A 24,207-nucleotide genomic window follows, 5' to 3' on the forward strand; every position below is an offset into this window, starting at 1 on the left:
ATTTGAATGGAAACATTTTATAGGAGGCTTTTCCGCAGCTCAACTGAAATGAAAACAATAATTCATTTGTCTTCAGTAATGAAGTTTATTTATTGCCTTTTAATTTCAAGCATGCAATGCACTGCACCATGTAATGTTTATACCAGTGTTACTCAATTAAATTCAGAGGTGGTCTAGTATATCTGTCAAAAGATTTAGAGATGAGCGTATCAGACAATTTCTGGTGGATTTCGCTTTTGGGTGTGTGTTTTACCCATAAGTCTGTGCTGTCCCATTTCCATATTAATCCACATTTCTAAATAACAATTTAAAAAACAGCACAAAAATTAACATTGCAGTGTGTGTGTGTGTGTGTGTGTGTGCGCGCGCGCGCGCCTGTGTTTCCTCAAAATAAACATTTCTTAACTTACTATGGGGGAGAAATTCAGCTGAGAACTTGGTTGGAACATTTATAAAACATTAAATAATAATAATAATAATAATTTATTAAATAATTTATTAAATAATTATATTATTTATTTATATTATTTATAAATTTATTTATTTATTATTTATATTATTTATATTATTTATATTATTTATATTATTTATTATTGTTGTTTTATTTTATTTTTTTATTTTAAAGAAGAGAAGAAGAGGAGTTTGGATTTGATATCCCGCTTTATCACTACCCAAGGGAGTCTCAAAGCGGCTAACATTCTCCTTTCCCTTCCTCCCCCACAACAAACACTCTGTGAGGTGAGTGGGGCTGAGAGACTTCAAAGAAGTGTGATTGGCCCAAGGTCACCCAGCAGCTGCATGTGGAGGAGCGGAGACGCGAACCTGGTTCCCCAGATTGCAAGTCTATTGCTCTTAATGACTACACCACACTGAGGTTAAGCGTGTCTGACTAGGGTATTTGTGAGGGACCAGGATTCTAAATCCCTACTCAGCCATGGAGCTCAGTGAATGACTTGGACCAGCCACTATCTCTCTGCCCATCCTGCCTCACAAGGTTGTTGTGAGGATAAAATTGAGAAGGAGAGAGCCATTAACTCCATTGAGGAAAGGTGGGAAAGATTAATAAACCAATTAATAAACCAATACAATGAGGAAATCATAAACAAATATTAATACTCATTTTTAATCTATGCATCCGTCCTGCTATGTTTTTGGCTCATTGTGTTGATGTTATTTGTTTTATTTTTGTTATCTGTACAAGAAAAATATATATAAATACCAGATAAACAAATAACTGATTTCAGATCCATAGATTAAGCTGGGAGGTACAGATCAGGACAGCTCATAGTTTCATTCACAAACATCAAATCTCACAAGCATCCTTTGGAAGAATGGGTGTGTTATTCTGAGGGGCTGATGGCACCCCAAGCCTGACTGCTATGTCTGGTCCCATGAATGAGCACTTTACATGGGAAACATTTCCATTATAAGCATGGGAATTTGAGGTTACCCAGCAAACACAATAAAACATGGATGAAATGTCAGCATCTTTAAACATCCATGCATATTCCATCCAAGGATTATGATTGGGCCCCAGATGAGAACATGTGAGCATTTAAAGATATGTGTACATGGACACAGTCTGCATTTTATTATTTTCTTTATTTCAGGCATTTATATTTGATTGTTTAACTGAAAAGACTCTCAGAGAGGCTTACAATATCAGTATTGAGACCAGTCCCTGCCCTCAGGCTCCCATTCTGAAACAACATGAAACACATGAGGTAAGAAGGAATAGGACGAAGCAGGCAAAAGCAAACTCAAGCACACGTTCTTCAAGTTACAGTTCTTATAATGCAGTTATAGACATTCTGCCTGCCTTGAGAAAGTGCACTCATTGCATGAAAGCACTCTTCTCTCCCAGATCAGATCCAGCAGGAGAACAGAGGACCATGTCCAGGCCAGGAAGAGACGGCAGCTCCTGCCACACAGTTCTTTCCTCAGGTGACTTGATGGCAGTTAGAATCCTCACAGTATGAGGCATGATGAAGTCACTCATCTCCCTCACTGATTTCCAGTGGTGGCTCTGGCTGTCCTGCCTTTGATAGAGAGGAGAACCTCTCCAGAAGCATTCTTCCCTCCCAGATCGGACCCAGGAGCAGAGCAGGAGACCATGTCTGGGAGAATGAGGCAGCTCCTGCCACACGGTTCTCCCTCAGACAGCTGACTTGATCGCAGCATGCTCTTACGCATTCACTGTGGGAAATGCCAGCGTGACGCTGGTGTGCATGCGGCAAACGCACATAAAGTGTGGAGTTGCTCTGAGTTTAACTGAGAATTGTTTCTGACAGCACAAATTAAAACATATGCAGGGAAGCCGCCAGGAGAGGACCTCGGAAGAGAGCCGATCTGAAAATTCTCCAGCGAACATTTTCAGCGTGAAATTGATTGGGGGGGGGTTGTTGAGCCAAAATAGCCCCTTCTGTTTGGGCACTCTATTCACAAGTGTTGAAACGGGTGTGAAATTTCAGCAAATGTGTGTGTGTAGATGAAATGGGGCTTACTGGTGGTGGGGGAGACAGGGAACGCTCTTCTTGTGCCTTTGGGCCACCAATTTTCCCCTTAGAAGTAACCTAGAAATGGCCTTGGTTGATGATGCTATGGGCTCCTCTGGGAAAGATGGGAGCTGCTTAGCTCCCTCCTCCCTTATTAATAGCAACAGAAGCTGCCAGTCTTTTTGCCCTCCACCACATCTTCTCCAAGGCCATCTTCAGAATTTAGGAAGGCTGTTCTAACCCAGCTTGTGCTGATGGCCTTCACCAGACATATCCTCTGACAGTAGCATGTCTGGTGGCAATGAGAAGTGCCCCTAAGCAGGTAAGTGTGCACTTTTTACCAGTAGTCATACCCAAGTTGAGGTACATAAAAAAATTAACAACCATCAATTCTTAAAGCCGCCATTTTTTAAAAAAACAACAACCACCAAACACAAAAGGCTAAAAACAGTACAGAAAACGGCACATACCAAAATATATGCGTTGAAGTCTTCTGTGTGACTGGCAAAGGATTCCCTTTTAGATGGAGGAGTGCATACATTGTCATACATATGAGGCCTCTTCTCACATCACAGAACATGAGGGAACTTTTTTTATTATTGTTGCATTTATAACCCACCTTTTCTTCCAAGAATTTCGAGGTTGCAGGTATGGTTTCCCTCCTCCTCGTTTAATCTCCAGAACAGCCCTGTGAAGTAGGTTAGGCTGTGAGGCAGTTACTGGCCCATGGTCCCCCACTGAGCTTCACAGTCGAGTAGGGATTTGAACCCTGGCCTCCCAGGTCCTAGTCCAACACTCTAACCATTACACAACATTGCATGCATTGCCAGCAAGAGGTTGCTTGTTTGAACATCTTAGTGATTGGTTGAACTAGCCAAATCACACACTAGACTGCCTTTGCCTGGGTATCTCATGGAGTGTGTGTCACCCAGAGTGACAGTCCATGCAGGGGCCTTGTAGCAAAGCCTCAATTTACTTACAAATCAGCTATGCTTGCTCAGCTCGAAGCATTTCTTCTGGGATTAGGCTTAAGCCCAGATGAAAACCAAGCATGAAGAGTGTTTTTTTTCAAAGCGCCTTGGCTCTGAGGTCCTAGCAGAAAGCTGGGTAGATGTATGTAACCATTTTTAGATGCAAGGAGGCCGGCACATTCCCTCCCTGACTTTACAGATCAAACTTGGCAAGGTTTATTTGACTGGCTACGTTGGTCCTTTTAATGCTGTAAATTAGTTTAGCCTGGAACTGGATCCACCCTATTCCTTGCAGTCACCCACTTCTAAAGTGTTAATCCACAAATTTAATAACGCATGTGTTCTGTAAAATGAAGCGGAATTAATATTAAATGCTTATTCCTGGAAAATATGTTTGCTCATTAAATCTGACAGTCATTCCTTATGTAGTAAATGCTCCCAGTGCCAAGAACACTTTGGCAGGGCTCACCATCTACTGTTCCATTATTCTAATTGCCTTTAACCTATAATCAATATTTACGGCCTTCCCCACGACTTAGATGCGTAGCTAAGCAGTATGAAAAGGGCCTTATTGCGTTGTGCCTCGGCTCCAGCTTTAAGACGTGCAAGATCCAGCGAAACACATCTCACAGTCACTTTATCAAATCTATACCAGCATTTGGAGTATCTCCACCCAAATATCTGTGATTCGCTATAGCAAGATTTTGCAGCCAGAATGCAAGGGACTAAATGGGCAGCATTTCCTCTTAAATCTGCAGAGAAATACTTTTAAGCGGAAGCAGCTAGCTGGGTGGGGCAGAGCCGCTAGCTTCTTCGCAGGTGGGTCACCAATGTTTCCTAGAAGGGGGATGAGTTAGGCAGTAGAGAGACTGGCACAGTGCAAACAGAGCAGCAGGAGTGCCAGATTGGATCCGCTGTTGGATCTGCACTGTGCTGACTTCCCCAACAATTCCCTCTCCCCCCCCCACACACACACCTGGTAGGCGACAGTGACCCACCTACTGGGAAGCTAGCATAGCATTTTGTACTAGTTGCAGTTTCCAGAAATTGCTTTCCAGGGTAGCTTCACGTGGAGCACATTACCGGACCAGAAGTGAGGGGGATACATAGTTACTATGGCAGGCAATGGTATTAGTAGCTATGGGTTACATAAAGGTAAAGGGTAAAGGGACCCCTGACCACTAGGTCCAGTCGTGACCGACTCTGGGGTTGTGGCACTCATCTTGCTTTATTGGCCGAGGGAGCTGGTGTACAGCTTCCGGGTCATGTGGCCAGCATGACTAAGCCGCTTCTGGCGAACCAGAGCAGAGCACGGAAGCACCATTTACCTTCCCGCTGGAGTGGTACCTATTTATCTACTTGCACTTTGACGTGCTTTTGAACTGCTAGGTTGGCAGGAGCAGGGACCGAGCAACGGGAGCTCACCCCGTCACGGGGATTTGAACCGCCAACCTTCTGATCGGCAAGCCCTAGGCTCTGTGGTTTAACCCACTGCGCCACCCGTGTCCCATGGGTTACATAGATGGTCTCTATAGCCTCCTTCCATGCTTGTGTGCAGCTGTAGAAGTTCTGCAACCTTGGAGTTATTTGAGGTTGGGAGGGGAAGATAAGCATTAGCAAAGTCCATGCCTTTCCTCAAATACTAGGCCAGGTGCTGATTAAAATGCAATCATGATGCAAGGTGTTTCCGATGCAAAGCTACTGCCTTCCTACTAATTCTCTTACTGTCCAGAGGACACACTCCAGAACCCTGTTGCCTGGCCAGCTGGCAAAATACAATTTTACATGGGATCCACAAGTCTCTAGAGAATTCCACGTCCATCTTCAAACCATAATTGCATTATTGATCCAGTTCAATAATTAATGTTTATTAATAATGCAGCACAATGAATCATTAGTCCTTCATATTTTAAAAACAATTCTTTTATCTTTTGTATAAAATTAATAATAATTTGTGAGCCACCAATGAATAACTTTCTCTTTTATTTCGGCTGGAGTTGTATGGGAACCCAGTGGTGAATGACAGCTCAGTCAGCCAGTAAAATTTGCTGATCGTTGTCATGATAATATGATAACGTGGCTGTTACTGTGGAAGGTGCTCCTTGCTTCCTCCTCCTCCTGACTCCTCTCTTCTCCCACCTCCTATAGGACTGAAGGCCTGGCCAGGCTAAAGCAGCTGCAGGTAATGAGTGCTCAGTGCAACATCGATGCCACTTTTGAGAGCCTGTTGCCCACAGAGTCCTCAATAAGTAACTGGGATGACTGCTTGGGCCAGCCTTATTCCATAATGGCACCTTGCTCCATCCACCTCCAGTGTAAGTACAAGTCAGTCTGCCAACTCTTTTATTGGTATAACATTACAGTCATACCTTGGGTTGAATATGCTTCATGTTGAGTGGGTTTGAGTTGCGCTCCGCAGCAACCCAGAAGTAACGGAGTGCGTTACTTCCGGGTTTCGCCGCTCGCGCATGTGCAGACACTCAAAATGACATCACGCGCATGCGCAGAAGCAGTGAAAAGTGACGCACGCGTGCGCAGACGTAATGTCACTAGTTACGTTTGCTTCTGGATGCGAACGGGGCTCCGGAACGGATCCCGTTCGCATCTCGAGATACCACTGTACATTGTAGACCAGTGCCTGATTTATGCACAAGCTAAGTAAGTTACACTTAAAGCCTCTGGTTGTGAGGGGCCTCTGTACAGACTCTAAAACATTGTTCTGATTTGGCATACCTCACAAGTATCCTGGAAAAACCAGGGCATCCCGTTTTTTATCCCGAGAGAACGGTGGTCGTTTAGGTTGCTGTGATACAGCACGATTTCACGGTGCAATTTCCTCACGCAGCACCCTAAAACACATGTTTTTGGGTGTTGTGCCAGGGGGCGGGGAACTGAGGCACAAAATCACGCGAGGTCATGGCAACAAACATGGCTCTCATGATAAAAAAAACGGGAAGGTGGAGTCTAGGAAGATGGCGTCCTAGATTTTGGCTTCAAAATGTTGGAGGGTATGATATGGCAAAAATAATCTTAATAGCTAAGCTACTGTTTATCATATTGTGCTTATAAATCTGTGAAGAAATAACTATAATTGATATCAAAAGTTCCTTAGGCCAGGTGTACATAAGGTGTCAGGCAACAACAGTGGGAAGTGAAGTTTGGTGTTTACACATTTTGAGGCCTCATAAACTTGATGTAGCTTAATGCCTCTGCATGTAATCCAGCCCTGCTGGTGATGCAGGCAAGAATCCCTACACAAGTGGAGAACATAAGTAGAGTCCTGCAGGATCAGGCCAAAGGCTCACCTAGTCAGGCATCCTGTTCTCACAGTGACCAGACAGACACCAAAGGAAAGCCAACAAGCAGGACCTGGGTACTTCCCCTGCTTGTGAGTCCCAGCTCCTGGCATTTGGAAGCATACTGCTTCCTACGCTAGAGGAAAAACACAGCCATCTTTGATAGGGTGCTAAATGCCTGCTCTTCCCTTACCGCATCCTCAAATTCTGCTCAGTTTTCACCTTGGGCTTCCAGAGTCCCATCAGTGTAAGGGTTAAAGCAGTACTGGGCTCCCACCTGTGCCAGTAGCATCACAATGCCAGCATAATCATGAATAGGGTTGTTTGATAAATTGCTCTCTCTAAGATTTTTCAGAAGTTGGCACACCTGAATATACTTCATAAAATGTGCCAAGAATGGTCTGAGGATGCACGATGATGTTCCGATGAGAATGCTAAACAGGTCTCAGCATAATCAGGAATCAAGAGTGCCTGTCAGGCCCACGTAAATGGCTTTGAACATCTCCAATTCAGAGAGAAGTTTAAGTGTGAATGCATACTTCTGCAATTATATTTTTATCAGCTACTGCTTTGTTATTTCACATTCTAATTACATGCAAAAAATGAATAAAGTCATTCACACATACTTTACTAATATATCACTATCAGACTAATATGAATATATGATGATTTTCCTTGTCTTCTGCTAGCAGGGAACACAGCACACACACACATTGCAAATAACTTGTGGGTTTCACTCTGAGTAGACCTATTGACTGACTCCAGCTGCAGAAGCTGAGGCTGCTGAAGAGGACAGAGACCATCTTGGCTGTGAGTCCTGGAAGACCTGCTCACTGCTTTGCAGGCCTTTTCCCACCTGACCTGAGGCTCCTGAACTGATTCTTAAGCTGGGGTATTGTGGGGGGGGGTATTTGAGGGGGGTTGTTGCTGTTACTGATATCAAATTTTGTATCTTTATTTTTATATCTTATTCCCATTTATGTGTAAATCATTCCATTTGGTTGTGTACTTTCTGATGTGTTTTTAATGGTTTCTGACTACTTTTGTTGTATTTGTAATTGTGTCATTTTTCTTCATGTTACACGCTGCCTTGAACATGGTTTTAACTATGGAAAGGCAATGTACAAGTAAAATGATGGAGGGGTGTAATGAAATTAATTGACCTAATTTAGTCACGTTCATTACTTTCAGCCAGTCTAGGTAAAAACCTAGCTAAATATCACCCAAACTATTCCAATATGCAAAATATAAATCCTGTAAAGATAAAATGTAGATTATTGCCTTCCCCCTGCTGACACCAGCTTGTCATACTGTATTGCAGGCTGATACTGAAGCTCCCTAATTTAAAGGGGTTCCATTTATCCCAGGAATGGGAAACCTGTGGCCCTCCAGATGTTGTTGGACTCCAGTTGCTATCAGCCCCAGCCAACATTCCCAATGACCAGAAATGCTAGGAAGCTCCTTACACTGAATCAGAACGTTGGGTTCATCGAGGACCTGGGAGACCAGAGTTCAAATCCCTATATGGCCATGAAGCTCACTGGGTGACCTCGGGCCAGTCACTGCCTCTCAGCCTAACCTACCTCACAGGGTTGTTGTGAGGATTAAATGAGACCACCCTGAACTACTTGTGGGGGAAAGGTGGGATATACACATGCTAAAATAGCTCAGTATTGTCTACACTGATAGACAACTGCTCTCTTGGGTTTCAGGTAAGAATCCTTCTCAGCCCTGCCTGGAGATACCAGGGATTAAATTGGGGGCTTTTTCCATGTGAAGCAGCTGCTCTGGCACTAAGCTACTAAAAAAAATGTAGTATAAACACTAACAACTGGGAAACACTGGCCTGCAAGTGGTCCAATTGGAGAACAGCCTTTACCAAAGGTGTCATGGGCTTTGAAGACGTTCATACTCAGGACGAAAGGGAGAAACATGCGATGCTCAAAGTGGCTTACAATATGAAAAGATTTACATAGTTACAAACATAGCAAAGTAGTCATAACAATAAATAAAACACATCAAAAACTACGTAACCAAACTGAACAATTTCCACATAAAAATAAAGAAAATTTATATCAATAACAGCAACAGAAACTCCCAATGAAACTTTCCCCAAAATATCCCAGTCCTTGCTGAGCAGCAGCAGTCTTCCAGAAGCCTCTCAGGCCCCACCCTAGGCCAGGTGGAGAGAGGAAGAGCAGGACCATCAGGCTCTCAGCAGGGAAGTCCTTGCTGGGCGGCAGCAGCAGCAGCAGTCCTTAAGAGCCTGTCAGGCCCTGACCTAGACCTTCTACCCACCGTGGAAGGACATGTGGATCCAGAACTGGCCTCCACAATCACTTATGGACTCATTGTTAAAACTGTGTTTATGGAAGACAATCTTACTCAGCTACGAGTGATCACCAAACAAGAAGAAGAAGAAGACAGCTGTTGAGATTTGTAGCCCCAATAACATTGGGCAGGCACCAGGTTAGCCAACCTAGGGGGACCTGGAAGCCCTGTTACACAGTAACTCTCTCGTTTCTGCTCCATAGTGTGTGTGCCTCTTCTTTTTTCTATCCCTCTGTCTCTTTGTCTCCCTGTCTTTTTCTGCTTCCCGCAGTGAAGGGAACTTGAAGATGCTGGCTGTTCTTGGCTTTCTGTTTCTGCTGTTGTAACTATAATTATAAAGAGGATTCAGGATTGTCAAGTTAGCACCTTTCGTATTAACTTTAGAAATAGCTAATTCAAGAAACAAGGGGGTGGGGGGAGGTATCAATTAAAATAAATGACAGTATTCTAGTGCTGGCTCTGCAAAGCCGATCATCATGGATGAATGATGGCTTTTTTGCGCAAGTCCTAAGTAATTCTAGCAAACTACTTAGGAAATAGAATTTTGCTTTATTTTAAAACTATCGGCCAAGATGCACAGCAGCCAGATTACAAATGAATCATCCTCATTATGTCTCTCTTAAAGCTTGTGGAAGTAAAATAATAATTTTTGATCCCTATGTAACATGTCTACAGTTGCTGACAAGGCACATGATGTTTATTCAAAGTGTGCCTTAAGACAGATTTTTTAAAAGAAAGAAAAGGATTAATTTGTATTATATGTATAAGATGACCCAGCAGCAATTATTTGTACTATCCTAAACAAGATAGGATAGTCCAAAGCATTTATTTCAAATTGAGCAATATATCGTGCAATTCCTCATTCTGATCTACCCATGACAGGTCACCCAACTAATACTTGTGTAGGAGGCTCCTTGACTATGATTATTTCTGCCTCTGAGAACAATTCTGACCATGAAGTGGCCTCTTTCAGCAACAGGACAACTATATAACAGGGGACTCTGATAATATACTGACTGTTCAGTGTGTGTGTGTGTGTGTGTATATGAATGAATGAATGATAAAGAGGTGAAAGAGTAGGGAGCATAAGAAGACAAAAAGAGGCTGCTGGATCAGGCCAGTGGCCCATCTAGTCTAGCAACTGTGGTTTCCAGCAACTAGTATTCAAAAGCATTACTGCCTCTGAACATGGAAACAGATCATAGCCATCATGGCTAATAGCCATTCATAGCCGTTTCACATTTTCCCCAATATTAAGTTCAGTTTGCTATGTGTGTGTGCATGCGTTCCTTATGAAAATGTTAGCACATTTCTCCTGAAATACATATCTTTGAATGCAATTTCCGTTGATTTGTTTGCAAGCAATTCCCCCTTCTGTACTGCATTTCTGCATGCTATTTTCACCAACAGATGCAATTAGGTGCCATTGTGTCCACTATTCCTGAGTATAATTGAGTAATAACTGATCGGCTTCAAGGATCCCCATAGCTCATAGGAACTATGTTGGGAAACCACTCCCTTGGATAAAAGACCCATTCCATTCCAGGCTCAGCCTGGTACCCTGACCTGAATCCTGCCAGGATATTCAGATTCAGCACAAAAATACCAGTCCCATGACACCAATGTTCTTTTAGAAACAAGCCTGTATGCATGTGCATTCCAAATTGCTTAATAGCTGCAGAAGCTTGCCCCAGACATAGCAATAAGCAGCAAATTAAAAAAGATGGGGCAGCCAACCCCTGTGTTCCATATATAGAACAGCAGCTCCATAAGGAGTTTCCACAACAGCGTGTCCATTCATTAATGCTTAATTGCAATACAGCACCTATGCAAAAGTGAAGATGAATGCCCCACAAATTCTGACTGATGACTGCAGTTACAGGGAATATGAAGTAACGCTGAGATTATAGGACCTCTTTAAGTGTCAGCAGATGTCTTTTATCAGTGTTTATCCTTTTTGATATAATTTAATGGGAGATGATATGTTAATGTGCAGCTGGAGTTAACTACCTTTCAGTCTCAACAAGCCCAAGAAGCATTTCCAGCTGACTTAGTTTCAGCCAGAACTGTAATTACCAATCACTAGAGAATATGTCTTTTTTTTAAAAAAAAACTAAACTAAACTAAACTAAACATATAAACCAAAATTCATTCAAAGTCGCTAGAGCCCGGATCCAACATTTTGAAACTTTGAAGTATTCAAAGTTTGACCTGGAGATTGGGGAGTGAGATTCTATGGAAGAAGTGCAGTGTTATAAGCAATGGATGGTGCGTGCTGCTGAAAGCTCTTAAGGCAGGAGCAGACAGACTTCGGACTTGCAGAACTGATTTTGCTTGTTACTAGAACCCTGAGGTCCATCAGCCAGAGCCCCATGCATCTACTTAGAATTAAAGAACTCTGAGCCCAGGAATTGGTTTTGAGTACCCAAGCCCTCATTCCCAGCATGTCTGCACTTCTGTCTCAGCGACATCTTCGCTGGCTCGGTCGTGTCCACAGAATGGATGATGGCATGATCCCCAAGGATGTGCTCATTGGCCCATTGGCAGACCAACTCTGCATTACAAAGATGTCTGCAAACGAGGCACGAAGGCTGGCAACATCAACCCCACCGTGTGGGAATCCCTTGCCGATGACTGCAGTTCCTGGAAACGGTCAGGTTGTGTATACATAGCAGTGACCCAAGGAGGAATGACCACTGGGAAGAGCACAGAAAGAAGAAACTGTGGTGCAGATGCATTTGCCCCAGCTGCAACAAAACATAGCTCTCCCATATTGGTGTCTACAGCCACAGTAGGCACTGTAGCCTTCCAACAGGTTGACTTCACTCCCAAAGGCACACACCTCCATTGTCCAGTGGTGGATGCCAGCAACCAGAAACTGCTTGGAGCTCACATTTCATCCACGTCAAAATCCATTCCTGGTTACACCTCACCAGTTTTCTTCATTGTAGCATTTAAGGGCAGGGGAATGATTTGGTTGTTGTCATTGTTAAACAATTGGGAGTCAGAAATCCTCGTTGATCTACTTCAGATCACCCAGAGGTCTCCCAGTTTATCCCATAATACCTTCTGCCTACCTCTGCTCTAAGAGACAGAATCACCCAACATTCTCACCCATCGCCAGAGCTGGATTAATACTTAGGGTCTTCAATTCTGTCCAATTTGAGAGGCTGCACAGCATTACTAAAGAGAAAGTGTATTATTCTAACAGGAAGAACAATAAAAAGGGGAGGGGAAACCTTTTATATAATACTTGTTCATAAGTGATGATGCAACTAAAAATTGGCAATCTAACTAAAACACATTTCTTGCAATCAGCCTCTTTGAATCTGAAATTACCTTTAAATGAAAAGGCATTATTATCTTATTTGGCATACATGAAAACTTCTAATGTACACCAACACAGGAGCAGTAACACACATAGTTTAACACTTACTAAATAGAGGCAGCAATACAGCATTCATTGTGTGTGTTCTGCCCATGACAGCATTTAAAACACTTCCTTTCATGATTATGTAAAATTTGAAATTAGGCCCTTTTTTCGTTTAGAGACTGCCTCAAAACCTGAGACCCTAAACTGGAGCTTCCTTAGCTTTGGCATAAATCTGGCACTGCCCACCTCTCATTTTCCAATAGCTTGGATAGCACCAAACACATGGCATGCAGGTATTATTCTAGCCATTTGTTTGCATGCAAGGACCAAGCTTTGTAATGTGTGTTGTCTGATTGCACTGTTAATGCAATACAGTTTTTGCAAAATGGACGGGTATAGCTCTTCTCAGCATATCACATGGGAAACATTTGTATGCTAGCACAGGAAGATTGAGGGAGACTGCTCACAAAATATTTTGTATTCAAGTGCACATACCTAAGTCCAGCCACATGCACACTGCATTAATAATGAAAGGACGCACACAGGTCTCACATACAGATTTTTTCTTTCAAATACAAGGAGGTGGCACCCAATCCTTTCTTTCCTGTTGCTCCTGTGTATCTTAAAAGAGAAAGATGCACTTGAAAACTGTATGGTCTTCATCACATATGCAGTATGCATTCAGTTGTACTAAGGTGTCCTTAGCAAATACATAAAATATCCCATAAGGCCCCATTGTCAAGAGCTGGCTCATAGAATCCCAGTACCAGAATTATTGTGCTTCTACTTGAAGAGGGAACCGCCATGTGCTTGCACAGTGATTATAGTGCAATGTGTAACCTGGGCATAAGCTTGCATATTAGATTGATTGATTGATTGATTGATTGATTGATTGATTTTTTTGTGTGTGTGCTTAGATTGGCAGGCTAGAACTGGATTCAAGTTCCCACTCAGCCATGAAGCTCACTGGTAACCTTGGGCCAGTCACTATCTCTTATGCTAACCAGCCTCACATGATTACTAAGTATACTGTCCTTGAGCTTCTTGGAGGAAAAGTAGGATATAAGTGTATTTTTTAAAATAAAAATTAAAAAATCAACCAATCAGTTAATTAGTATATGAATGATGTCCCAGATTTCCATAATGCTTCCAGCCCTGCTCCTTTTTAGTTTGAAGGATTGTATTATTGAGTGTTGATCACTGCAGATGGTGACAGCAGTCACGAAATTAAAAGACGCCTGCTCCTTGGGAGAAAGGCAATGGCAAACCTAGACAGCATCTTAAAAAGCAGAGACATCACCTTGCCAACAAAGGGCCGTATAGTTAAAGCCATGGTTTTCCTAGTAGTGATGTATGGAAGTGAGAGCTGGACCATAAAGAAGGCTGATCGCCGAAGAACTGATGCTTTTGAATTATGGTGCTGGAGGAGACTCTTGAGAGTCCCATGGACGGCAAGAAGATCAAACGTATCCATTCTTAAGGAAATCAGCCCTGAGTACTCACTGGAAGGACAGATCGTGAAGCTGAGGCTCCAATACTTTGGCCACCTCATGAGAAGAGAAGACTCCCTAGAAAAGACCCTGATGTTGGGAAAGATGGAGGGCACAAGGAAAAGGGGACGACAGAGGACGAGATGGTTGGACAGTGTTCTCGAAGCTACAAACATGAGCCTGACCAAACTGTGGGAGGCAGTGGAAGACAGGAGTACCTGGCGTGCTGTGGTCCATGGGGTCACGAAGAATCGGACACAACTAAATGACTAAACAACAACAATTATTATTGAGTGTGCAGGAACCGGATTTTGGTTTGCTTGCTTGCTTCTTTGTTTTTGTTTGAAAGATTTAGATGCCACACTTTAGAAGAGCTTTCAGGATGGCCTACAAAAGCAAGGTAAGATTTGTTAATAAAATGCATTGGAATTATTAATGTTTGCATTTATATGCCGTTTTCCTCCAAGGAGCTCAAAGTGGCATACATGGTTTCCCCCCTCTCCATACCATGACTGGCTCAAGGTCACACAATGAACTTCATGACTTAGTGGGGATTTGAACCCTGGTCTCCAGCATCCTAACCTCTACCCTTATGCTATGCACTAGCATAGGCTATAGATGGCTATCCATAAGGTACACCATACATGTTCTCGGATCTCCTGCTCTGGAACCCAAATAACATTCCTTAATTTACGATTGCATTCATGGGGTGTCAATTGTATTTAATTTCTGTGGGCTAAACCAGCCACATATAACCAACATGCTTTAGTCTAATTAATACATGAAGGGGTTCATAAAGTAAGCTGTCCTGCCGGGCATAGCCTATATCACTTCCCCACACTTTAGGAAGAAATAGCTAACCAAGCCTTTGTTTCTAGTCTACATGTGAACTTTGGTGTGTGAGGAGCTGTGAGCATATTGCCCCAAGCCACATGGCTTTAACCCATCACTTTTGTTCCAGGCAAAAATGTGGTCCAAAACTAGCATTTTCCTATAGCAATAGTTTAGGAGCTTTTACCATTTTGTAACCAATATATATTTTACTGCCTGCGCAACTTCTTCTGACTACTGTATGGAAAAGCCCATGAATCTGAACTTTGGAGAGTTTGTAAGTAAACCATTTTATAACTTACAGACATGTGATCTTTTCCTATGCTAGAGGAAGTGAGATAATTTGGAAACAACTCTGAAAAGGGGATGTTTTGCAGTTCACTAAAAGGGCACATTTTAAGGTTTTACAGCTTTTATTTCAACACTTTTTTTGCTCCTATTTTGCCATGTGAAATCTCTGCTGGGGTTCGTTTCCCTAACTTGAATCTTGGCATGCAGAATTTCCACCAATTTCCACTTTCAAAAGACCTCAAAATGATCCCTGTAGCACTGTGTTAACATTTCTACTAGAAGTAAATTAATCAATATGGGCCTGCAATATGGGAGAGGATTATGTCACATCCCACCATGCTGGGAAGTCATTCTCCCACCCCCGCCTCAAGATGTTCTCACTGACAAATACCAGATGCTGACAATCTTAGCTATTGACTCAGCAATTCCTCCTAAGACAGTGAATCTGTGTAAGTTCAACAATGTTTTAAGCTTTTGGGGGGGCCACTAGGTGGCACATCGGAAGATGGCTGACAATAACATCTCTCCGACCCACACAAGGTAATTTGGAGGCTATGATGGGGGTAATTAGCCTCCTTAACCCCCCCAGGATTGTGGGGGGGGGACAGCCCTTGCCTGCTGTGCCCTATACCACCCCCGAATTTGTGGGGGTGGGGGCACTAGGCACAAAGCCCTCCTGTGGGATTCCGGCACTCCTGGACGCCGTCCCTGATTCGCGCCGCTAGTTGCAAGCATCTTCAAAAGAAACAATTTGGACGAGATAAATTGCACATGCTTCAAGGAAAAAGGGGAGTAAAGACTGCTGACAGAAGAGATCTCTGATAACAAGACAAGAATAAAATATGAGAAGATACGTCAAGATACGGTATGACTGAGGGGGGAGGGGGAAAAAACCTGCCTTCCTTTTTTTATGTGATTTAACAAGAATCCCCTCCCCTAATGAGTCAGAAACTAAGGACTTAAGCTGTGGATTTAAGGCTGTGTGGAGATAAACTTTCGAACCAAAGCAATGTTTCAAGATGAAGCTGGAAAGCTAAGAGTTTTGGAATGACGCAGTTAAAAATGCCGTCGCCATTTTGGGAGGCATTGTTGGAACTCTTGGGTCTGGGAGGAGAAAGAGAGAAATAGAGTTGTTTACATATCGTGGATCAACTTCTCGGTGGGACTTAAGAGTGACAAATGCCAAATTTATGATGGAAAGAGTGATGTTATCTACGAAGGAGATATATGGAAACCATCTGGACTTAGTGGAGGAACGGGAAATCCACACAGGATTATTATTTTGCTTATCGGCTTAAGGAGACTAACAGAAGAGATCGTAAAGGAAAAATAGAAATTATATGAACAAGATATGATGTGGAAACACCAAGATAAGACTGGATAGAATTATGAATTTTGTCTGGACTGATTGGGACTGATTTGGACATTAACGCAGTAATAAGAAGATGATCTGAATCCCCCTTTGGATCTTGAAGTATGGGTTCCCCCAACAAAATTTAAAAATTTGGCTTTGTAATTTGGAATTTATGTGATGTGATTTAATTTGATGTGATTGGCCAGTTAATAAAAATTATTTTTTAAAAAAACAACAACAACGTTTTAAGCTTTCAATTTAGAGTATTATTCTGCAAAGCATCAATAACAACTGTTATTTGCCTTCTATCTTTGGGTAAAGAATGAGCCACCGAAGAAATGATTAATGGGTGCTGTACCTAATTGTTCTTTGCTGGAAACCACAGGAGGTGAGACTGCTCTTGTGGTCAGGACCTGCTTGTGGGTTTCTTGAAGGCATCTGATTGGCTACTGTAAGAACAGGATGCTGAACAAAATGGGTCATTAGCCTGATCCAGCAGGCTCTTCTTTTGTGCTTATGGTGTAGTTATGTAAGCATTGATTTTTGCACTTTAAGTAATGGAGAGCTTCTTTTTTGGGGGTCCCCTTCCATTTCTACAATAACTTGTTTAATAATAATAATAATAATAATAATAATAATAATAATAAATTATTTATACCCTGCCTGCCCTGGCCAGAGCCGGGCTCAGGGCGGCTAACACCAGTAAAATTACAATAAAAAATAAAATAAATAAATAAACCAATTTAAAATACAGGTTGAAATATAATTTAAAATGCAGCCTCATTTTAATAGTAGCCCATAGATCAAAACCATAAGGGGAGGGAAACATAAGGGTCAGACTGAGTCCAAACCAAAGGCCAGGCGGAACAGCTCTGTCTTGCAGGCCCTGCGGAAAGATGTCAAGTCCTGCAGGGCCCTAGTCTCTTGTGACAGAGCGTTCCACCAAGTCGGGGCCAGTACTGAAAAGGCCCTGGTCCTAGTTGAGACCAATCTAACCACCTTGCAACTTGGGACCTCCAATGTGGTGTCATTTGTGGACCTTAAGGTCCTCCACGGGGCATACCAGGAGAGGCGGTCCCGTAGGTACTAGGTATGTTCATTCAACCTCTTTTCTGCACTGGACAATATATGTAGTTTGGACAGGGAAATCAGGCCTCCTAAACCCAATACTGTGCAGCCAACTGCCCCTGGTGAGTTCTGGCCGAAAAGAAAAACCCTGAGTATCACTGAGTTTAACTACAGAAGCTACATTAACCACCACTGTCCTAATTACAGTATTACTATATGATCCAACTGTAGGTTGCAGGTTTGATCCCCATGTGTGACAGCTGCATGTTCCTGCATTGCAGGGGGATTGGGCTAGATGATCAGGGTCCCTTCCAACTCTACAATTCTATGATTCTATAAGCAGTCCTTTAGAAAACCAGGTCTTAGACTGTTTTAAAAGTCAAAGCCAGCACCTCAAATTTAACCCAGTAACATCAGTACCAGTGTAGCTGCTATAGGATAGATCTCTATGCTGTGATCACTTTGCTCCTACCAACATAACAGCAGTTTCAGTTATTGGTTTCAGATCTCTGCTCTTTGATGTTAATCTTTGTCTAGTCTCTGACCCTTCAAACCCAATTCTATACATGTTTACTCCTTCATTTACTGGAGTAAATTGTCCCCATATTGCAATCTGAATTAAAAAGCTGACCAATTTAATTTTTAGAGCAACAAACTTGACCTTCAGATCAAGCAGTCCAATGGGGAAAATAGAAATATTTCTGTTTTGATTCAGATTTAATTCCTTTCTGCCAATACATTGTAGAACCAAGATGATCATGGGTCTGGAAACCATGTTTTATGAAGAATGATTAAGGGAGCTAGGTATATTTAGCCTGGGAAAGAGAAGAACGAGAGGAGATGTGATGGCCATCTTCAAATATCTAAATGGCTGTCACATGGAAGATGGAACCAGCTTGTTTTCTCCTGCTTCAGAGGGTAGGATCCAAAACAATGGCTTCAAGTTACAATAATAGAGATTCTGACTAAACAATCAGGAAGAACTTTCTGATTGTAAGAGCTGTTCAACAGTGGAATGGACTCCACCAGAAGTTGGTGGACTCTCCTTCCTTGGAGGTTTTTAAGCAGAGTTTGGATAGCCATCTGTCATGGATGCTTTAGTGGAGATTCCTTCATTGCAGAGGATTGGACTAGATGAAGCTCAGGGTCCCTTCCAACTCTACAATTCTATGATCCTGCAATTCTACCCATAGGTTTTGTATCCAAGTAAGAGCAACAAGCAAAATGTCACATAATGACTGCATATATTCTGGTTGGTGAACACTGACAGGAGATTTTTTTGCAGATCAAGAGTTGCTTTCGAAAGCTACAGTGGAAGAGTTTTGCATGAAAATAAATTTCAGAGTTGAGTAGTTAGTCCGCAATCATGCAAAGGCAAAATCTGTCACTTAATTTGTCACTGGCAACATATTTACTCAGTTCAGTTCTGCTAAATGAGACCCAGCTGTGCTGATAGAACAGGCTTTGAGAAGAAAAGAAGGAGGTGAAGAAAGGAGGTCCATGAGAAATCATGCCTGACGCAAAAGTACAAAGCAGTGTGATTAAAATTTGCTTATACAACAGAGTGGAAAAATTCCGAACCAAAAATGTTATGGATGGTGAGATTCAAATTAAAATGTTCCAGTCTAATGGAAATGTTAAATATGAATGAGACTAAAGATGCCTCTAGAGAGTCCAGTTTCATTTGTACAAGCATGTTCAGGTCCTAAAAGCAGGAAAGGGGGACTGAAAGACAAGCTATTGTTTTCTCAAGTACTGGTGACCTGGGTTTCTTTGGATACCAAAGGAGGAAAGAGCATGTATGAAGTTGCATTGACCATGTCAAAAGTCTGGTTGGTTGGAGAAGAGGTTAAAAGAAATCACTTTCCTGAAGGTTGTTTATCAAAGGTGAAGCGAGCAGGAGAAGCATACAGGGACAGAGACCAATGTTTGCTACTAGAGAAGAATAGAATTACAGAGTTGGAAGGGACCACGAGGGGCATCTAGTCCAACTCCTTGCAATGCAGGAATCTCTTGCCCAACATGGGGCTTGAACCCACAATCTTCAGATTAAGAGTCTCATGCTCTACCGACTGAGCTATCCCAGGTGCATACTTCTTTTGCAAGGATATAGGAAATCCCAGGTTCAATACCCAATATCCCCAGTTGAAAGGATCAGGTAGTCAGCGATGGAAAAGACATTTGCCCAAGACCTTGGGAGCTGCTACCTGCCAGAATAAACCACATTAGATGGGTGGGCAAATATAAATAGTCTAGGCTGGAATGAAGCAGCTTCCTATGTAACACCATAGAATAGAATATGGGTACTAGAATGCATGAATGATAAGTTAAGGGTGGGGGCGTAGAATGCCAGGAAAGAGCAAGACAATTAGCAAGTCAGTTGGTGACAGTTAGAGGAGAAGAAACCCAAGAGAGGACTGCAGGAGTAGAGGAAGGAAAAGTAGAGGAGAGAGAGGACATCAGGGAGAAGGAGGGTGGAAGCAGAACAACAGAACAGATTCTGTTACAAGAACGTTATCCAACTAGCAACTGATAACAGACACTATTCTTGCTGAAACAACTTTTTTTGGCAGGGGATAGGTTTTCTTTATGTTTAAGCTTGTTCATTGTTACTACTGTAAGTTGATTATTTGCTTTACTATTTTCAGATGTAGTTTTGTTTTGTTTTGTTGAACATCCTATATAGGCCAAAGCTTGAATGTGAACCTGCAATTTGAAATTGCACCTGTCATGCATTGACATGACTAATACTGAGTGGTGACAATATTACTAAGCAAATGTGTGCTAGTCAACAACTGGGCCTGAGAGGGCTCAGATGTATGTATGTATGTATGTATGTATGTATGTATGTATGTATGTATTTAATTTACATCCTGCCCTTCCTCCCGAAAGATCCTTGGGGTGGCTCAGAGTGGAATTTTGATTATGCAGTTGTGAAACTGATAGGATAGAGCAGTTAAGAGCATGATCTGTGAATAAGACAGTCCCCAGTTCAACTTTATGCTAATTCATGAAGTCACTAGATGGCCTTAGGAAATCTACTATGACTCCACCATTTGCAATATGGGTGTAGTAACATTCCAGCTTGAAGATGGGGTTGCCGTATTAGTCTCCTGCAGCAAAAAGTAGCACCTTGAAGACTATTATGGCATGAGGCTTATGCCATAAGCTTTTGTGGCTTACAGCCCACTTCATCAGATGTACGGTGTGTTATTTTGAGATACAAGTACATATATACATGGGCCGAAGGGCGGAGCTGTAAACAGTGAAGACAGAGAAAAGTGCACGGTGAATGTGAATGGTGGCCATTCACAAAATCACTATGCAATCCTATACATGTCAACTCAGAAGTAAATCCATTGGGTGGATTTTGAAGTTGTGCTATGGAGATTGCTCCATCAACATGAGTATTTCTGCTTGCCTGATGGAACAATCTCCTATCTCCCCCCCCCCCATGCAGTATGAGCAGTATGTCAGACACTACTGATACTTTCTCTTTTTTTCACAGAAGAAAATAGGAAGGAATGCCATTGCTTCTTTGGCTTGGGCTTTGGGGCCTCATCCAGCTGTCAGGAAGTGACCAGGTTTCTTCTGTTTCGACAAATTGTTCAGAAACAAGAGTAAGTGATTTCTGCCACACGTATTGACCTGGGGCAGAAAAGGCACTGCCTCTATACAAACCATGACTTGCAAATTAAACACCACTCCCCAGAAACTCCACTTTCTGGTAAAAAATCCTCCCTCTCTTCTCTAGTTTGCTATACCCACAAGCTAGGGGTATTGTGTTGCAAACCACAGCCAATTCTTACAAGGTCACCTCATGGTTTGTCAACCAACTTCAAAATATACCGTGGACCAGAGCTTTCCAAACTTTTCATGCTGGTGACACACTTTTTAGACTTGCATCATTTGGCAACACAGTAATTCAGTTTTACTAGCAAACCAGAGCTTAAACTAACTCCTTTCCAGCCCCAAAAGGAGCATGGGGAGTGTTCATGCGACACACCTACACACTGTAGCCGACACACAATGTGTCGTGACATACAGTTTGGAAAGCTCTGCCTTAGACACTGGTCAAGTAGAACAAGCCTGCTCAACACAGAGCATTGTTATGTACTATGAATATATAAATCTGAGCCACAGGGGAGAGAATTTACTGCCACAAGCTGTGGATAGCCACCAATTCATAGGACTGCCAATGGGGATTACAAAAGATCATGGAAGATAGCTCTGAGCTCTGAGCTCCACATTGATAGCTCAATGTAAATTCCATGGTAAAAGCAGTATGCCAGTTATACCTGTGAATAACAGTTGCAGGGAGAGCAAACAGAGCTGTCACTTTTAAATGCCACTTGTATAGTTTCTAGAAGCATCTTGAAAGCACTTGGAAACAGAAGGATGGTCTAGATCAGGGGTTGGCAAGGCTTACCGGCCATGGGCCGGATCACTCCCACAGAGATCATCCGTGGGCCGGGACAGCACAGCATGACACCGAAAATCACGTCTGCACATGTCTGCAGCACTGGAAATTTCTTCTGCGCATGCCCAGACACCAAAAATCGCACCTGCGCGGAAGTGATTTTCGGCATCTGGGAATGCACAAAAGCAATTTCCGGTATCTGTGCATGCACAGACATGATTTCCGGTGCCGCTTGGCGAGTCCCTGTGCCACAAGCGGCTAGGTTTGGTTCAGGGGCGGCTCCTGGGCTGGTAAAACGGTCTTCGTGGGCCAGATCCGGCCCATGGGCCACATGTTGCCAACCCCTGGACTAGATTACTGATTATCAACTAGTGGGTCAGTGCCTACTCTAGTGGGTTAAGACCTGATCTAAGGTGGTTCACAACAGGAGAACTACCACCATGCAAATATATGGTAGAAAATTAAAAAGGGTTTGGGTTAAAAGTGGGTCCTGGGTCTGGATACCTTTGATGGACCTTTGATCAGATCTTCTGTTTGCATGCATTCCTGAGAGAGGAATACATGCCAATTAAGTTAGGGAGGATGTTGTGCTTTGCTGAGCTTGGCTCACTATTTGCAAGCTACACTTTGCAAGGAGCTGATATAGCACCTGCACTGGGTAACATACATGGCCAGCTTCCTTCCCCATTCATTGTGAATTGACTTTCAGCATTCAGTTCCAATTTTAAATTGTTGGCATTTGTCTCTTTAGGAGGACTTCCTTCTTCCTTCAGCTAACAGGACCATATGTGGAAGAGGCCAGCATCTAAGAAGTGGTGGTTTGAATATGACTGTACTGAACGCAACACATTTTCCCACTGAATATTTGCAAGTTTTAGAAAACATTCCCTGTCCATGTGAGCACACAAAGAGCTTTCTGACATGCTTATTACAAGATCGTATGATTGCTCGTTTCATTATCTTCATTTTCATGCTTTGGCTTTTTGGGAACAGAACCATCTTCTTCTTTCTCCTCTTCCGTATTAGAAAGACTTTCTTCACTGTCTACATCTGGAATTTAGCTGTAGCTGATTTTGGTGCCCTGTTAGTTCTGTGCAGTATCTTCATATTCTTTTGCACTTGTGAGGATTCGAGTGATGCTCTTGTTAAATTGTTCCTGTTACTGGCATACCTATTTTTCTTCATGCAAGGTACTAGCATGCATTTCCTAATGTCCATCAGCATTGATTGGTTCTTGGTTGTCCTATTCCCTATTTGGCACCGACGTCACAGTCCAAAATATTTGTCTGTTCTCCTATCTGCCATTGTGTCTGCTCTTCTCTGGGCTCTGTCTTGCTGGCTGTTACTGTTTTTCAAATTGGGGCTTGACCCGCAGTCAATCATTATCATCACCTTAATGATCTTTGCTCCGCTAATGGTCATCTCCACCCAGACACTGGTCATCAAGATCTGGCGCAACTTAGGTGAGCAAGGAGAACCTTGCACAGAAATTTTGCTTGGGATGTTTTTCTCCCTTGTCACTTGGGCCCCCCTGAATTTGTTCTTTGCCTTGCACCGTGATTTTGCAACCATCTCCTCATTGGCTTTCGTGTTCACTTCTCTGAGTGGCACCATCAACCCAGTACTTTACATTCTCATTGGGCAAACACTTCTTTCTGATTCAGGAAGTCTCATGTTGTACTCTAGGTGGGTTCCAAGGAGGGGAGGGGAAATCCACTAAGCAAATGAGAGACTTGCCATTTTGAGGTGGGGATGAATAATGGTGAGGAACTCTGGGCAACAGATAACCCCCCTTTTTTTAGAAGAAAGGAAGACTGTATTGGTTCTTAAGGTCTTGATGGGTTAAAGCTATACCAAGATGAATAAAGTGTGCCTAAAGAATATTCACTTGATAAATAAAAACTACTGTATGGCATGCACCTTGTTTCACTTATTTAGAAGATAACTTGCAATGGATGATAGTCCTAATTTGTAACTGGGTCAGCCCTTCCTCTGCTTAGCTCAAAGGCAGGAACCTTTGATTCAAGTAAAGAATCCATGCCCCCCATGTACTATCAGAGCCCCCAAGAAATGACACAGAGACTTCAGAGAGAAGTCAACCTATGTTTGACAAAGAGAAAAAAGCATACCAAATACCTGTACCTATAATGTGGATAAAAGTTCTGGGTTCAGTTAAGAGTTTGGCGGCCCTTAGAGGTTACAGCACTGATTGGTAGAGTGTGTGCTTTGTATGAAGAAAGACCCAGATCCATCCATATCATGGATAGCTCAGTAAGCAGAGCATGAG

The 24,207-nt window shown here is 42.6% G+C and overlaps 1 protein-coding gene across 2 annotated transcripts; it reads left to right on the forward strand.

Annotated features, from left to right (window-relative positions):
- The first annotated feature begins 19,859 nt into the window (after positions 1 to 19,859).
- LOC310766770 (proto-oncogene Mas-like) lies at positions 19,860 to 23,835 on the forward strand. Of its 2 annotated transcripts, none has more exons than XM_083623393.1 (3): positions 19,860 to 20,117; positions 21,009 to 21,120; positions 22,672 to 23,835. In XM_083623393.1, exons 2-3 carry the CDS (start codon positions 21,025 to 21,027, stop codon positions 23,638 to 23,640), a joined length of 1,065 nt encoding a protein of 354 aa, XP_083479519.1. In that variant the 5' UTR covers positions 19,860 to 20,117; positions 21,009 to 21,024; the 3' UTR covers positions 23,641 to 23,835. The 2 variants fall into 2 exon arrangements, with proteins under 2 accessions (XP_083479519.1, XP_083479520.1); XM_083623394.1 differs by having other exon boundaries at positions 19,860 to 20,080; positions 21,012 to 21,120.
- Positions 23,836 to 24,207: the final 372 nt, after the last annotated feature.

This window comes from Podarcis filfolensis, assembly GCF_964270895.1.
Source record: "Podarcis filfolensis genome assembly, chromosome: 7".
Classification (NCBI taxonomy): Eukaryota; Metazoa; Chordata; class Lepidosauria; order Squamata; family Lacertidae; genus Podarcis; species Podarcis filfolensis.

Excerpts from the sequence above, each read along its gene's own strand:
- LOC310766770 (XM_083623393.1), top strand. The coding sequence starts at position 21,025 with ATGCCATTGCTTCTTTGGCTTGGGCTTTGGGGCCTCATCCAGCTGTCA. Across the intron at positions 21,121-22,671 it reads CAAATTGTTCAGAAACAAGA|GAGGACTTCCTTCTTCCTTC; the intron begins GTAAGTGATTTC and ends TTGTCTCTTTAG.